The sequence below is a fragment of the Paralichthys olivaceus genome, chromosome 3 (genome assembly GCF_024713975.1).
Source record: "Paralichthys olivaceus isolate ysfri-2021 chromosome 3, ASM2471397v2, whole genome shotgun sequence".
Classification (NCBI taxonomy): domain Eukaryota; kingdom Metazoa; phylum Chordata; class Actinopteri; order Pleuronectiformes; family Paralichthyidae; genus Paralichthys; species Paralichthys olivaceus.
This window is the reverse complement of record NC_091095.1, coordinates 1,024,611-1,040,593: the sequence shown is the minus strand read 5'-3', so window position 1 is coordinate 1,040,593 and position 15,983 is coordinate 1,024,611. Positions and strand designations below refer to the sequence as shown.

At 45.1% G+C, this 15,983-nt stretch overlaps 1 protein-coding gene across 10 annotated transcripts in view; it reads right to left on the bottom strand.

Annotated features, from left to right (window-relative positions):
- Window positions 1–15,983, bottom strand: part of mast2 (microtubule associated serine/threonine kinase 2) — a 104,194-nt gene that overhangs the window by 22,667 nt on the left and 65,544 nt on the right. For 4 of the 10 annotated variants that reach the window (XM_069522709.1, XM_069522717.1, XM_069522714.1 and 1 more), the window contains 5 exons: window positions 8,931–9,022; window positions 4,550–4,625; window positions 3,266–3,286; window positions 2,490–2,568; window positions 1,283–1,437 (listed from right to left, as the gene is read on the bottom strand). In XM_069522709.1, the coding sequence (XP_069378810.1) occupies window positions 1,283–1,437; window positions 2,490–2,568; window positions 3,266–3,286; window positions 4,550–4,625; window positions 8,931–9,022 (423 nt within the window). Of the gene's footprint in view, window positions 1–1,282; window positions 1,438–2,489; window positions 2,569–3,265; window positions 3,287–4,549; window positions 4,626–8,930; window positions 9,023–14,147; window positions 14,326–15,279; window positions 15,487–15,983 lie in introns of those variants that run through there. The other 6 variants (XM_069522713.1, XM_069522716.1, XM_069522710.1 and 3 more) reach the window with 6 other exon arrangements.

The window sequence follows — 15,983 nt, the reverse complement described above, 5'->3', positions numbered from 1 at the left end:
TTTTACAAACTAAAAATAAACAGAGTAGTTATTCAGGACAAATGCTCCTGATCCTGTTGGAGATTGAAGAGTTTAACAAAAAGATATTGTAGAAGCAAAATGTTTGTTTCATTTGACAACGTGTCCCGTGTGCAGACGAGGACAGATTCATACCGCACATATCCGTCCGCACGTCACACGTGTGATATATGTGGTTCTCCAGACATGAAGTCAATGAGGTGTCAGTAAACTCGATCCATCAGTGTCTCTACAAATTGTAAAACGTGTATGATGGATGGACGCAGCCTCACGAGGGAAACGTTATGAGACTGAACTGTACGCAACGAGCGCATGAAGAAGAAAAGACTCAGACGAGAGAAGAATGGAAATTAGAGAAGAACAAAGAGGCTGTTAAACGACAAGAAAGTGAAGACTGTCATCATTCACAGGAGAGTCGTAAAATTAGCATATAATTGTCGTCAGCGCCTCATTTTCGTTTGTTCACTCGCTCACGTCCACACTCGCTCGTCCTCCTGGGTCTGATCATCGTCATCGCTCACTTCAGGTCTCTGTCTGCTCCATGTTGTCTCACAGTCTGAACTCTGTCTCTGTTATTTATCTGCGGCCTGTAGATTCCTCATCGCTACTTTTTTAACGACTCGATGGAATCATCCGATGTCAGACTCTCCACTGAGGCTCGTTCACCCTGCGCAGGAGGGGGGGGGGGGGGGGTCACGACTGTCAAACACAGCTGGAACTTCTCAAAGTCACCTCCACGAGAAATAACTCAATACTTCGTCTGTATAATGACATCACTTTGGTTTTATAAGACGTAAGAATATCTGATTAAAGCTGGAAGAGTTTATTTAAGGTGATGAATAAACAACGTGGAACCAAAACTAACGAGAACACACGAAGCTTGTTCGGACCAGAGATCAAAACAGCTCCTCAAAGTCGAGTTTAATGAAGCTCACTCTTTAAGTTTTAACTGTTTCTATTTGAAAAGAATCGATTCATTCACCTTCCTTTGATTTCTTTCTAATTCTCTGTGGTTTTCCAGAGACGGACACACACGACAGTGAAGTGCTTCATACACACAATGTCAACAAACACACAACATGTGACTCTTTCATGTTGGAGCTGAGAAGATTCAACATCTGTCCATGAAGAAAAAGGAAAATGCTGCTGGGACACAAGATGGAGGTGAAACTTCAAGAGTCCAGACAGCATCAGTGTCCCTCTGAAGGTTCTTGTGGGTGTTTGCAAAGTCAGATGATCATTTTTAGAGTTTCCGAGCTCCTACCTGAGGCTTCGGGACCGCGGCCTCATGGCGGGGGAGTGGCGTCCCTCCTCGTCCGTGATGCTCTCGGAGCTGAAGTGTTTGGTGAGGAAGTGCAGCTCGTCCGGCGTGGGCTGGAAGGGCAGCTGGTGCAGCTTCTCCTGAGATGAACAGGAGGACTGTGAGAGGAGGAGCACAGAGGGAGCACAGATTACAACCAGCACTGGAGCTACAGCGGGGTGAGGCGGGAGCGAGGCGGGAGCGAGGCGGGAGCGAGGCGGGAGCGAGGCCGGAGCGAGAGACGACCAGGTTTGACTCAGACTGACGGGTTAATGGCTAAAGGACGGGAAGACATGGAGAGCAGGTCGACCCACTGTGATGTCACTCTTTTGTTTTAAAGTTCTGTCCTCCCACAGTTATTGCTTCTGCGCTGCACAGCTATGTCTAGCTAGCTAAGGTTAGCACACAGGCTAAAGACAAATATAGTTTCGTATCATATTTAGTCTATTCAATGACACGACTACACAAAGCATTGTCGCAGCTTGAGTCCCGGCAACACATATCACGTGTCACGAGTTAACTACCCAACAGGCTTCACTTTCCGGACCTGGAGTCTACGGCCATTTTTATTTGCAGTCCATGCAACAGAGCTTTAAAGAACTGACTCGACTCAGACGTGACAGATGTTGGTGTTTTTATCAAATTAAAGTCATTTGACCTGTTTCATGTTTTTGTCCTGACGTCAGGATCTGAGGCTCGGTCCTCCGTTAGGTCAGTAAGCTAACGGCCTTTGTCCGAGCTAAGAGCTAACTCAGCTCACTGCCTTGGAAACATGCTGGGTCTTAGTCCGCAGACGGCTGCTACTGAGAAACTGCACACTGGGGTTTTAAGAAGGGAGATGAAGGAGCAGCAGGAGGAGGAGGAGGAGGAGGAGACCAGAGGGACTGTTGATACGTCCCAGGGAACAGAGGAAAAAAAAAGGAGGAGAAACATAACAGGAAGCAGAAGTACACTTCAGGGCATCAGAGGGGGGGAAGCAACGAGAGAGATGGGGAAGAACAAGGTTTTCGATCGTGGCTGAGGGAGCTTTTGAGAGCTTGTTGCTTTGCAGTTAAGTCGGAGGGAGCAGAAAGCACTTATCTGTGGGTTCTTTGGGTCCACAGATCATTATAAAATACAAAGTGCACAAACACAGACAGAAACAGAGCGATACAGACATCAAGACATTTACCGAGACAGTGGAGCTGGGAGTGTTGGTGCCATAGCCAGAGGACGGCAGCGAGGCCAGAGACCAGCGTCTTCCATCCGTCCTGCAGAAGAGAAGATTCATTACAACACAACACAACTCAACACAAAAAGATAACACACCAACGCTGAGCAGACGCAGCGTCGTCACAAACAGCAATAAGATGCATCACTGAAGGAGGGAAAATGCAAACTCGAGGAAAACGTGTGCGGACAAAGCCAAGAGCAGAACGAGACGTCGAGTGAAGCCTGAATGAAGAAACTCTTCAGGTCTGATGTTAGTCTCTATATTTCTATACAAGCAAATCCCATTTCAACAGCCAGTGACTGTGACTCTGCTCGGAGCTCACTGGATCCAACTGAAGATGGAAATCACTGTCAGTTCCATTAGAGGAGGAATATGAGTCACAGCGGATCAGTCGCCCTCAAACAGGAGGCCGCCCTGTGTTTGTCTGGGACTATTTTCAGCGGCGGATTAAATCACATTTGATGCTCTAACAGCGGAGGTTCTCTTTTGCAAACGGGATTTGTTGAAGACATCAGAAGAAACATCAGCAGCTTCATCCACATCTCAAAGGTTCTGCTCTAAGTGCGAGCAGCAGGAGGCGCTGTTGCTCCAGAGCGTTCAGCGGCAGCAGAGGACGAGGACCCTGCGGGGTCGTCTCTGATGTCACTCAGAGTGTGTGCGCTCAGCCATGCAGGACGGAGGGCAGGAAAAAAGAAGGAGGGAAAAGGACTGAGGTCAAAAACTCAAGAGGTTACCTGTCAGCCCTGTGTCCGTGACTGCGAGGGAGACAAGACAATGGTTTTCTGTTTACAGCCGTCACTCACACAAACGTTACAAACACACTTTCTGCAGCTTCTCAGAATAATATGAATCTTCTAAGAATAATAAAAATCTTCTAAGAATAATATGAATCTTGTAAGAATAATATAAATCTTCTAAGAATAATGTAAACCTTATAAGAATAATACAAAGCCCATAAGTCTGGAGAGATGCTTTTTAAAATCTTGTGCAAACAGGACATTTAATTATTATTTGAAATGATAAGCTGCTCCAGTGTTGGACGTGTTGTATCAGACTCCACCACACGGTGTCGCTGCTGCTCCATCAGCGACGGAACACAGATCGACATTAATGCTCCTTTTGGCTGCGGCAGGATGTTCGATGATGATGTCATGGAAACAGCCCGAGGGCCGGCGGTCGGTAAAGGTGTGTTACCATGGAAACGCCATCGCTTTGATGAAGATTTAAGAGGCAGGGTCGCTGAGAATTTCCACATCAAACTTTTTTTATGAGCTTGAAACACTTTCTTATCTTGACGTGGATTTAAAACACACACACACACACACTGCTCACACCCCCCCTCCCCTCAGTAATTACTATCTGTGCCCGGAGAGATAAGAGGTTTATTAATCCTGTTTGAGTGACAGGCTCAGGATGATCATCTCCCACCTCATCAGCTCACTGGCTCTCCGCAGCAGCAGCTCGGATCCGAGCATCCCGACGCCACTGAACCGTTTCAAAGCGTTTCAGGACACGAGGACTAGTTAGTTGCATTTAGAGGCTTCGAGCGGTGAGCTGGTGGATTTCAAACGAACAAGCCCTCACTTTGTGTCAGAGCTCGTCCTAAGTTGATGAAAACACAATGATTCTCGGTTTCAGGTGATTAAACACTTATAGATACGTCACTGTTGATACGCTTCAGACATGAAGATGCGCAGCTGCTTTTTAAATAAAAACCTCCCACGGATCTGTGCTCCGACGACACAGAAACGGTTTCAGCTGGAACATCTCGACAACGATGCCAAAACTAAATCTGAGCTCCAATTCCAAAATCACAACAATACTTGAGTTTGAGGAACTTAAAGAGACACAGAGATATTCAGACGAGGAGAATCTCTAACATCCTGATTCAACACAGGTCTTTGTTTTGACTGATTTATTGTCATCCCAACCCATCCTACATGACAGTGACACGTGTGTGTGTGTGTGTGTGTGTGTGTGTGTGTGTGTGTGTGTGTGTGTGCGTGTGTGTGTCTCACCTGCGTGCAGGGACGAAGGAGAAGTGTGCCGCTGTGTTGGGGGAGAAGTTGCGAGGACTGTCCAATGGGCTGGTTCCTGAGAGAAGATAGAGAAGGAAGAGGGGAAATAAAAATCAGTGACTCTATACTGAACGTCTTCTGTGTCCATTTATTAACGTTCCCAACTGATACGATGATAAACTCTATATACACTATATATATATCACAGAGCGACTTCATGTCAGAGGAACAAGCTCAACACAGACAAAGACATTAAATAAATTAAAACATCAAAAACAACTCACTGCTGCAGAAGTGACACGTCAGAAAAATGATCCTCCTCTGAATAAACCTGAGATTATTTAATAACTGACACGTCCGTATGTTCTGCAGCAATGGACACGAATATTCAAGGACAGCCTGAGACACACACACACACACACGCACACACACGCACGCACAAATGGGAGTCGAGAGGCTGGCAGCCTTTTGAAACAGGAGGAGAGATTAAGTGGTCGGACATTTCCACATCAATTATGTATTTTGCTCAACGGGTATCTGGACGGAGCAGGAGCTCAAATATTAAAACCTGAATTTTATGTCTCTGTGGCAGAACACGTCCACACACACACACACAACACACACACAACACACACAACACACACACTTCAGTGAACATGCGTGTCATTAGTCAAACAGACGCTTGTTAGTGTCCGTCATGCTTGTACGAGTTGTCCCGTGCACGATGAGGTTCCTGTGTGGATGTTACAGGACACATTGGTCTGACTGCTCCGTCACACTTGGCTACAAGTGTGTGTGTATGTGTATATGTGTGTGTGTGTGTGTGTGTATGTGTGTGTGTGGGTGTGTGTGTATGTGTGTGTGTGGAGCATTAGTCAGTTTAAAGCGTGTTCACAGACAGATGAATCCATCTCTCTCTGTAAATGAAATCCATTCTGTGCTGTGTGAAGGCCTGTGTGTGTGTGTGTGTGTGTGTGTGTGTGTGTTTGTGTTTGTCTCTGTGTGTGTGTGTGTGTGTGTGTGTGTGTGTGTGTGTGTGTGTTTGTTCTCAGACATATTTCTATGATAATCTGATCACATCAAACTGGCCTGGCCTCATTTTCCTGTTTTCATTATTCCACTTTAGTAGTTTTGCACATGAAAGATAAATTGTGATGAAAATAATATTCAGTTGTAGTTTTTATCCTTCTTGGGGACAGATGCCACGAGGCACTTGAGAAATGTTCAAGAGACAAAAACACAGACGAGACATTCGACTTGTGAGTGTGAAGAAATTCCCTCATGTTCAATAAACGACCAAATATATGAAACGTGTGTTAACAATGTAAATATAATACGTGAATCCATTCTGTTGTCCATTGTTAATTCAGTCACATTAAAGTTTTCTTATCAGCAGATACTGACACTGAGTCACATAAATGGGTCTGATTGGTTCAGTTAATACATGTTCGGAATAGTTTGCATGTTTCATCAGGAGTAAATCAGTGTGGCGTGTGTTTCTGGACTGAATGATGAATGTGAAGTGTAATTTCAGCTTCGTGTGCGGAGTCTCATCACTACAGGTAACGAAGCTGCTTCACAGTCATGTTTTCAGAAGCTGCTCTGCAGCAAACTGCAGTGACACTGACCTACTTTAGCAAGAAAAATACACCGGCATATGAGAAGCATGCAAATATGATATCTGCTTTGTGCCTCTTCAGTCTCGCTCGCTGACTCTCCAGGGAGCGAGTGGTCGGGATAACAAAATACTGCTGTAATTGGGGAGGGGGCGGAAAAACAGAGGAAGAGGAAAGAAAAAGAAAACGTCAAATTTTGTTGTGAGCGTTTGACGAGACAGAAGCTTGATTCTTTCTGTCGGTCCTTCGTTAGAATGACGAAGACGAGTTTGACGGAATTCATCAGAAGTCCGAGCACAACGAGCTGTCGATCACACACTGACCTTTACCCAACAACAGACACGAGGACAGTTCAGAGGGAGCGGACAGGGAGAGGAGGAGGAGGAGGAGGTGCAGATACTCACAAGACAAAAGAGGAGGAAGATGAAAGTATACATTACAGTGTTATAGAGAGGGAAAGAACGAGGAGAAGAAGGAGACGGCAGAAGTGGCAACACGAGCGGAAACAAGGAATTCTTTTTAGAATTTGAAGATTTAATAAAAGTAATTTGTGGAGAAGATTGGTTCTTATCAGCCCCTCAGGACATTAGACTGAATCTCCTTCTGATGAGCAGTAAATTGAATGATTGAAACCACGATGAGGGATCAGAGCGAAAGACCGAGACAGAGGAGCAAAACAGAAGCAATCACCTGCGTATAAAACTGGACTGAAGAGAAGAGAAGGTCTAATGGTCTCCAGTGGTGCATATTAATCAGTGAACGTCCTGCTGACAACGAGATCTCACAGCTCTGGTTCAACACATTCAGGTTTGTGTTTAAGCTGAAACAAACATTTAAACCTGAACAGGAGGAAAAGACGTTGTATTTTTTCCTTGAAGCAGCGAGAGAGAGAAAATGAACAATGAGCGGCGGTGACATTAATTAATGATATTTAATTAGCCGCATTTGTCTCCTCGGCAAGGAGAGACAGAAAAAAGACGGGAGTGAGAGGACGACTGCGAGACTGGTGGCTGTGTTACCATGGAGACACAGTAGCCACAGCAGTCTGGAGGATGAAGACGGAGACGACGAGAAAAACAGGAAGCGATAGAATGAAGGAGGATTCTGGACCAGTGAGACCAGAACAACACCACAAACGTGGACTCAGTCTTTTTATTGATTTCATATTTAATCTACGAAATCGACGTCTACGTCTTCTACGTGTACGGCTCCTCTTCTTCACATGGACTCACTCTGACACTTTACAGATGTTTCACTAGAGGCTGTAGGAGAAGATCCGACTTCAGACTCACTGAGGTTTTTGTATTTGTGCTGAAACAAACTTCATGTTGAGTTCTCAAACATGTTTAACGCTCTGACTCGACTCATCTGCCTCTCAAAGTTTATTATTAGCTCCAAACATAGAGATGATGTTCAGCCTCCTTTGAAATGCCGTCTTAAATTTGACTTTATTCTTTTTGTCTGACATCAGCTTTCATCTGAACCGACTCTTCTCACGTATCAGAACTTGTTTTATCGTTTCTTTTTCCTCCGTCTCATTTTTACTGTTTCGTCTGGTTGTATTTCTTTAGTGAAGCACTGACTGACATTGTTATACAGATGATAAATGACTTTGATTGACGGTTGGTTGTATCGTTTACATCTGGCCTTGAATTAGGGTTCAGAACTTGACCACATGAAAACTTCTAATCATCAGAACTGGATAAACAGTCAAGACAACAAAACACAGTGTGTGTGTGTGTGTGTGTGTGTGTGTGTGTGTGTGTGTTTGACTGACAGTTCTGCAACTTCTATTACTTCCTCAGCAGGAAATGAAAGGTGTGCGACTCTGTCAACAGAGCGTGGACGCACACAAACACTGAGTTAATGAGATCTCTCTCTCTCTTTCTCTCTCTCTCTCTCTTCACAGAGACAGATTGAATTGTTGATTTGTTCCCATCTCTCCATCTTTCTCTCCTCCCTCCTCTGTCCTATCCCTTTTTATCATGTCCTTCTAATCCATGTTTCATTTCGCTCGCTTCCCTTCAGTCACCATCACTCAAAGTCACCATCTCTCCTCTCTCTCTCTCTTCATATTTGAGGAGTAGACGGGGGAGTTGGGACGCCGGTGGTAGATTCTGCAGGTTTACATGCGGTCAGGCGTGTTCAACAAAAATCCTGCCAGTGCGCATTTCATTTGCTCATTCCAGGTAAACAGAGCGGAGATGAATGAACCAGGTTTCCAGGAGAGTGGCAGGAAATCGATTTTACGTCGCATCGTCAGATACAAGACACGTTGTGATTGAATCCAGATCATCGGATATCTGAGTGAGCTGAAGTGTGAGGAGTTAACTGAGCTGTGTCAGGGTGTGAAGGTGAACAGGACTCCTGGTAACACACCTCACACACTGTTACCTCACGCATGCACTCAAATAACCAAACTTATCAGCAACATGAACAAGATCTTTGTGAAACCTTTAGTTAACGTCAACTCAAAGGGCCGATACTGCAGCCAGCCACCAGGGGGCAATCAAGATGCTTTGGCTTCACTTTTTGGTGAGCTGATCAGACTCCACCTACAATGTGACACTGTAGCTTCCAACTAATTATGGTATGGCTTGACATGTATTTTAAAATAATATATACTTAATTAGACAGGGACAGAGCTCATTAGCCAAAATACTATAAATGAGTTAATGATATTTTTCTTGTATAAAGTTTATGTTGAGGCCAGTGGGAAAGTTTAAAAACACATGTTATGTACATGTCCAGTACATGTGTGTTACCTGTGTGTCCATGTAGAGGTGAGTGTGGCCGGGGGAGGGTGGGGGAGGTGCTGGACGTCACGATCAGACTCTTCCTGTTGCTCGTCCGACAGCTGAGGAGAGAAACCAGAGTCCGTTAAAAGACTGCTCCTCAATCAACGTGAGGATTTCAAATTAAAGGTCCACATCACATCCATCTCTGAAGTCTGGACTTTAAAGGAGCTTTGCAATGAACCCAACAGATTTACAGTTTCCACAGTCGTTACTCAGACACACGTCCACCAGACACACGTCCACCTCACACGCTGTCAGGAACAGTCATTAGTAACACACAGCTCTGTGTTAACACAAGCAGGTGTCCACACACAAACCACACACGTGTGCACTCGCTGCCGGCAGCACACAGATGTTACAGTTCCACTCAGGCGAGCGTCTGCACACAGCGTCCTTCTCACCAGAGGACGACAATGAAACACAAAGACAAAATCACAGCAGCGATTGGTGCAACACACAACTGTCACAACTACTGACCGACAAAAAAACATCTATTCTCGTTTCACCTTCAGCCGCCAGAACACGACAGACAGACTCTGTCAGTCCTGCATTTACTTCAAGGTTGAGTACAAACGTGTGTATTTGTTCTAATGTCATGAAATAACCTAATGTGCTGAAGCCATTTTGTTCCAAACAACAACGGCTCTGACCTTTACTGTGTCACAAGGCTGATTCCCTCTGAGGCTGCATTTACAGACCGATTGCATCACAGCGCCGCGACTAGACGTCGTGCAGCATCACACTGTGCCACACAGCTGTACTGATCAGCTGACACGCTACATGCTAAAAATCAAAGAGGCATTAAAACGTTCTTGTCGTTTCCAACTGCAGCTCTGTTGCTAGGCGACAGCAGTAAGGGCGGGACATCCAGACTGTCTCATTTCGTTCTGACCTTCGTGGTCTGTGAAGAACGCGTCCTACGAAGGAGGCGTCCCCTGAATTCAGACACAGCTTCAGATCTTCAAGTGGAGACAACAGCACTAACTCAAAGTTCCTTTAAAAATTATAAAACTTCCAGACCTCTAATGCAAAACATGAATATTAATTTATGTCAAGGCAACAACATGATTTTAATCCGCTTTGAAAACCCTCAGAATCTTTATTAACGCCCTAAGGAGATTATGTTCTTTTTTTGGGGGGGTTGTTAGCAGGATTAACGCTAATTACTGATCACTGAACAATTTTCCGTGAAATTTCGTGAAGCGATGGAGCGCGACCCGAATGGACAGAGTTTAAAAAGGAAATGTCTTTACCCTGGCGAGACACGGCGATTGTCCTGATAAAGGTTTGTGCTCTACGAGTGTCCTGGTTTCTCTCAGGTTTGTGAAGCACCTGGATATTTTTTATGTTGGTTTTTATCAATCCGTCATGGCAGAATATGTCTATTAGGCTCCTTCGCTAAGTGGCTGAGGAGTCATTACGAGGTTGATCCTGCAGTGAAATGCTTTGACTCCAGCTCCCCACTGAGCTGAGAGGACTGTGTACGTGTGTGTGTGAGTGTGTGTGTGTGTGTGTGTGTGTGTGTGTGTGTGTGTGTGTGTGTGTGTGTACACCCTGCTCCTGCACACAAAAGCAGCTTGCAGAGAAAAGAACAATCTGCTTTAAGCTGCGACATCCGTCCCCTGACAGAGGAGAAGAGGAGGAAATGAAGTGAGTCTTCACACCTAACAGCTCACAGCATTTTCTCCTCTTTGTCAATTTCTCCGGAGCTCTGAAACGAGCGTGTGCGTAATGACGGGAGGCGAAGTGAGGCTCGTTACACTCTGAGGAAATTACAGCTGGGACGGGCGGCTGCGACGAGGCTCCGGCTTCACAGTGATGATGAGTTTCTAAAGTAAAATGTCTGACAGCAAAACACTCGGAGGAATATGGTGCACGTTAAAAAAAGAGGCCATCAGTATTTTGAATGGAGATCCTCAGGGATCTATTGTGGGTCCTCTCCTGTTCACAGTGAATCACAACACTGATTGTTCTCATCTCTGTGCTGATGACACAGTTTTATAATCTGCAGGCTGCAGGTCGCTCTGTTGTCTCCCTATGACAAAGAAATGTAACGGAGGCTTCGCAGCTGAATCATGCATCCCTTTATGAATAATTATTAATTAATTAATTAAATACAACCAAGTATACAAAATTTGAATTAATGCAGTAAGTAAAATATTAACTTAAATCTTTTCTGCATTATTATTTAAGCTGTTGCAGGTAGGTGTGTGTGTGTGTGCGTGTCTGTGTGTGTGTGCGTGTGCAGATTATTAGGTGTTTGATATATTAGCAGCTTGTGTCAAACCCATCTAATGAATAATTAGTTCATGTAGATATGACATGCTGTGTGTGTGTGTGTGTGTGTGTGTGTCTCCTGCCATCTGTTGAGATGTGCAGCATCAGCAGTTTGAACACAGCATGTGGTCCACACACACACACACACACGCACACGCACACACACACCACTGTATGAAGGATGAGCTGCCATGTTGGATATGCAGCGATGTGTGCTCAGGAAATGTATTCCACACACACACACACACACACATGAAGAGCCCTTGGTTCGTGAAGAGAGGGGCATTATGGGAATAGTAAACTCTGAAGAGAGAAACATGGTCGACACAGAAGTGAGTGTGTGTCTGCAGGTGTGTTTCTCGACAGACACACTTTTCGTTCTTCTTTACAGTGAAGGTCAGCGGGTCATTCAGATGAAAAGTGTGCGTCCTCAGAGGAGCAGTAAATGTCACATCCGCTGCATGAAGACATCGTGAGCAGATGTTCTGAGTGAAGAACGGTACAGGGTTCTTCCTCTGGGGAGCAGGAGTGGGATTGAGAACTAAGTAGAAATCTGCTCAGTTGAGTTTCAGTGGAACTTTTAGGTTGATGGTGGAAATAAAGCGGGGGGGGGGGGGTAATGTTGTATTTTATTATATTAAGTATAATAATCGTTCCCACTGAACTGACGGTTTAGTTTGTGCAGGTTCATTTGCAGCGAGCGTCGTTCACTCAGCTGCTGTTGAGCAGCTAATGTGCAAAACTTCATGGACGTCTCATGAATAAATAAATTCACATCTGAGGCAACACACGGCATCAAACGTCTGCAGAGGGGAAACAGGAAGTGACAGAGCTGCAGTGATACTAAAGAGAAGAAGGAGAGCGGCAGCAGTGATTAAAAAAACAGTGTTCAGAATTTATGTGTGAGTCTGTTTGAGACAGAGAAGAGTTTTTATACTTTCTTTCTCCTGCAGGCAATTTGGGGAAGGTGTGTGTGTGTGTGTGTGTGTGTGTGTGTGTGTGTGTGTGTGTGTGTGTGTGTGTGTGTGTGTCAGGTACCAGCTCAGTGAACGGTTCTACTCAGTTTCATTTCTCTCTCTAACAGAATCCGTTTGTATGAAATTAAATTTCCTTCCTGTTCCCGAGCAGCTAAGGATCCAATGGGAGGAGGATCATTCCTCTCTCTATCACACACACACACACACACACACACACACACACACACACACACACACACACACACACACACACACACACACACACACACACACACACACACACACACACACTAGACGGTGGTGAGCATACGTGGATAAGATCTACAGCTAAACTCATTTCCTAAAGTCCATTCAATAATGTTGTCTGCAGGTTAAAGTCTGCACAGGAAATCAATCTCACAACTGTGTGTGTGTGTGAGTGTGTCTGTGTACTTGATATATCTGTGAGGACCAGCATAGACCCTACAGAGTGTGGACATTTTGACCAGTCGTCACTTTTCAAAGGCTTGTTTTAGGGTTAGAGTCAGGTTTACATTTGGGTTAGAACTAGTGAGTTAGGTTTAAGTTAGAATGAGTTAGGTTTAAGTTAGAGTTAGAATGAGTTAGGTTTAAGTTAGAGTTAGGAGTTATGAAGTAAATAAAAACTCGATGTTGTGTGATAGAACTCCTGCAGCCTGTGTGTGTGAGCTGTTAAGTCTGTCCAAGTTTCCCAGCCAACAGAAGCGGACAAATGACAAAATAAATGAATATCTACATAGAAACATTTTCCATCGATCAGATCAAACTCTGGTTTGAATCTGTCAGACAGTGGCCTTGTGTCTAAATAAAGACCAGTGCATGATGTGATGCTGTGACCTTGTGTTTAGATGAACAACACGCAGCACAGGACAATAACAAAACACACAACATATTAAAATATAAATATATATATGTCTTCCCCTCAGAAAACGATCATCAGGGTGATGAATGATAGTTTTTATCTGTATGTGGTATCTGGTGTTAGAAAGAAACCCTCAGGTCAGAGTCAGCGTGAGAGATCAATCAGTCACGTCTCCATTACGGCTCCACACGAGCTGCGGACTTCATCCACACAGATCCACAAACTGCCAGAGCCTGTTGCTATGCAGGCGTCGCTCCTGTCTCACTCCATAAGCTCGCCCTTTCTTTTAAAAACACTGCAGAGACAATCACACACAACAGGGGGCGGTGGCACGGAGCACAGAAGAACAAGTGTGTCCCTGTGTGTGTGCACGTGCGCGTGTGTGTGTGCGTGTGCGTGCATGCGTGCGTGTGTGCGCGGCAGCTACTGTTATTAGAGGAAGGAGGAAGAAAATTGCTGCTTCAAAGTGATAAGTACAGCTCTGCCTCTTCCTCCCTTTCATGGAGGAGAAGCCACTTCTGGCTTTGACAGACAGAGAGGAGAGCGAGGGGAGGAAGAGGAGAGGAAGAGGGGAGGAAGAGGGGAGGAGGAGAGGGAGGGGGAGGTCAACTGAGGGAATGACAGGAGAGAGAGAGAGACACAGAAATGATAACAAATGGTGATGTCTGCCTGGACGTCACATTTTCCCTCGTAACCTGCACTCGCATCACAGAGAAGCAGATGATACGCAGACTGATGAAATGTAATAAAGAAGAGAAGACACAAACCAGCGGTGTTGCATGTGACAGTTACACACATACACACACTCAGACACACACATTGACCTGTTTATCAAAGGACAAATCTAGTTCGATGACCTTCACGGGAAATTCCTGCTGAGCATCTAAAACGTGCAGAGGAGGAAGAGGAGCAGGAAGACTGAAGAAGAGAGGGATACGTGTCGCAGGGAAAGAAACAAATAGAGACAGGAGCAGGAAAGTGCAGATGAAGGCAGGCGAGCAGAGGGATGGTGAAGAAGGGATGAGATGTGCTGGATGGAGGAGTCATTACCTCTTGGAGCGACGCAGCATGTTTCTCTCAGGGAGCGAGAAATTGGAGAGCACCGTCCAGAAGGAGTCAGACATGCTAACGCTCACGCACACGCTCGACCATCTCTCTGACGCGGCGGCGCTCAGCAAACAGACGCCGGCCGGCCCAAACGGCTGTCACATCAGCAACAGAGTCTGTGTGTGTCTGTGTGTGTGAGAGAGAGAGAGAGAGAGAGAGAGAGAGCTGCTGGTGTGTGAACCCTCTCCTCTCTCTCTCTCCTCCCTCCCTCTCTCTTTGATGCTCCTTCCTTCCTCTCTCTCTCTCTCTCTCTCTCTTTCTGTTTCTCTCTTTGAAACAGCGACAGGATCAGTTAACAGATGTTTAGCTCCAGATGTTTGACTGAATGGTATCAGTGATGTTGTCACCTCACCAGGTTTCTTGGTGTTATAATTAAACGCTGGTTACTTTCCTCAGATACATTATTCAACACGTCACAGGAACCTTTTAGGATCTTCAGCTCGACCAGGTGAGTCAGACTCTAAATTCAGGTCTGAGTAAAATTAGGATGTTAAATAATTCACATTTGTACCATTGGAGATTCTGTTAAACTGTGTATACTGTGGTACACACAGTACATTCATGAGTGTGTATTGAAAAGAGTTTCTGACAAAAGATCTGTTCCAACTCGTAAAGTCGCTGCTCAGAAAGTTTGTTATGTTTCGTGAGTTTCCGTAGTTTTTAGAAGACGCGGACAAATACAAATCAAATAAACGCAGAAAACGGCTCCGTCAGTTTCTGTGTATTTATCTGACGGTGAACGTAACGGAGCTCTAAGGCAAATCGTTTTCTTAGCAAAGGGAACGAGTCGCACGAGAAACGAATGTTCTGAAGCAAAAGCCAGAACAGGTCAGACGTCTCCAGACTGTGTTTAGTGTCATCAGACAAACACAACAGCTCGTTAGTTGTTTGATGGTTCGTCCAACTGAGGAATTTTCTACTTCACACAAAACAGAGGGTCGGGGAACACACAACTACACACAACTACACACAACTACACACAACTACACACACAACAACACACAAGCAGACAGGTTGGTTGTCAGAGGTGAGGTGAGGGGGTGGGATTGGATGGGTCACACAGCCAGAGCCTTACCTCCAGAGGAAGGGGTTTCCTCGCTGGTGAACAGGGGCTGACAGGGGGCCGTCAGAGGAACAGAGGGAGGGAGAGGAGGAGGAAGAGGAGGGAGAGAGGGTGATGACGGGCGCCTGAGCGGCAGAGGGATGAAAGGAAGTGGGGGACAGCAGGTGCTGGAGGAGGCTGCTGTTGCTGTGGCAACGCAGCTGAGCCGGGGACCAGATTCTGCCAACAGAGGAGGGAGAGGGGGGGAGAGGAAGAAAGGATGAAGAGAGAAGGGGTGAGGATAGAGGGATGGCTGACGAGAACTGTGCATCCATATGTGTGTGTGTGTGTGTGTGTTTGCAGTTCTTGACTCTACTTGAATAAAAACTGTTGTTAAACTTTCCTCCAGTGTTTTTCTTCTCAGCCTCAGGCCACAAACAAACACATGTACAATATAATACCTATAAAATAATATCAAACATTTTCATACACAACTTTAACAGTTTTAAGTAAAAGATTTAATATTAATATAAAACCCACAAGTGACGTTCAAATAGTTTTTTAATGAAAATGTTTGAGTGGATGAGATATTCTGACCTTCAGTCACGACCTTTTACTTTAAAACTTTCCAAACAACACGTGGTCACTGTTTTTAATTTACTTATTATTATAAAACTGATTTCACATGCGACAGATTTACATTTGATTCGGTGGATTGTTTGAAAGTCCCTAAAGCT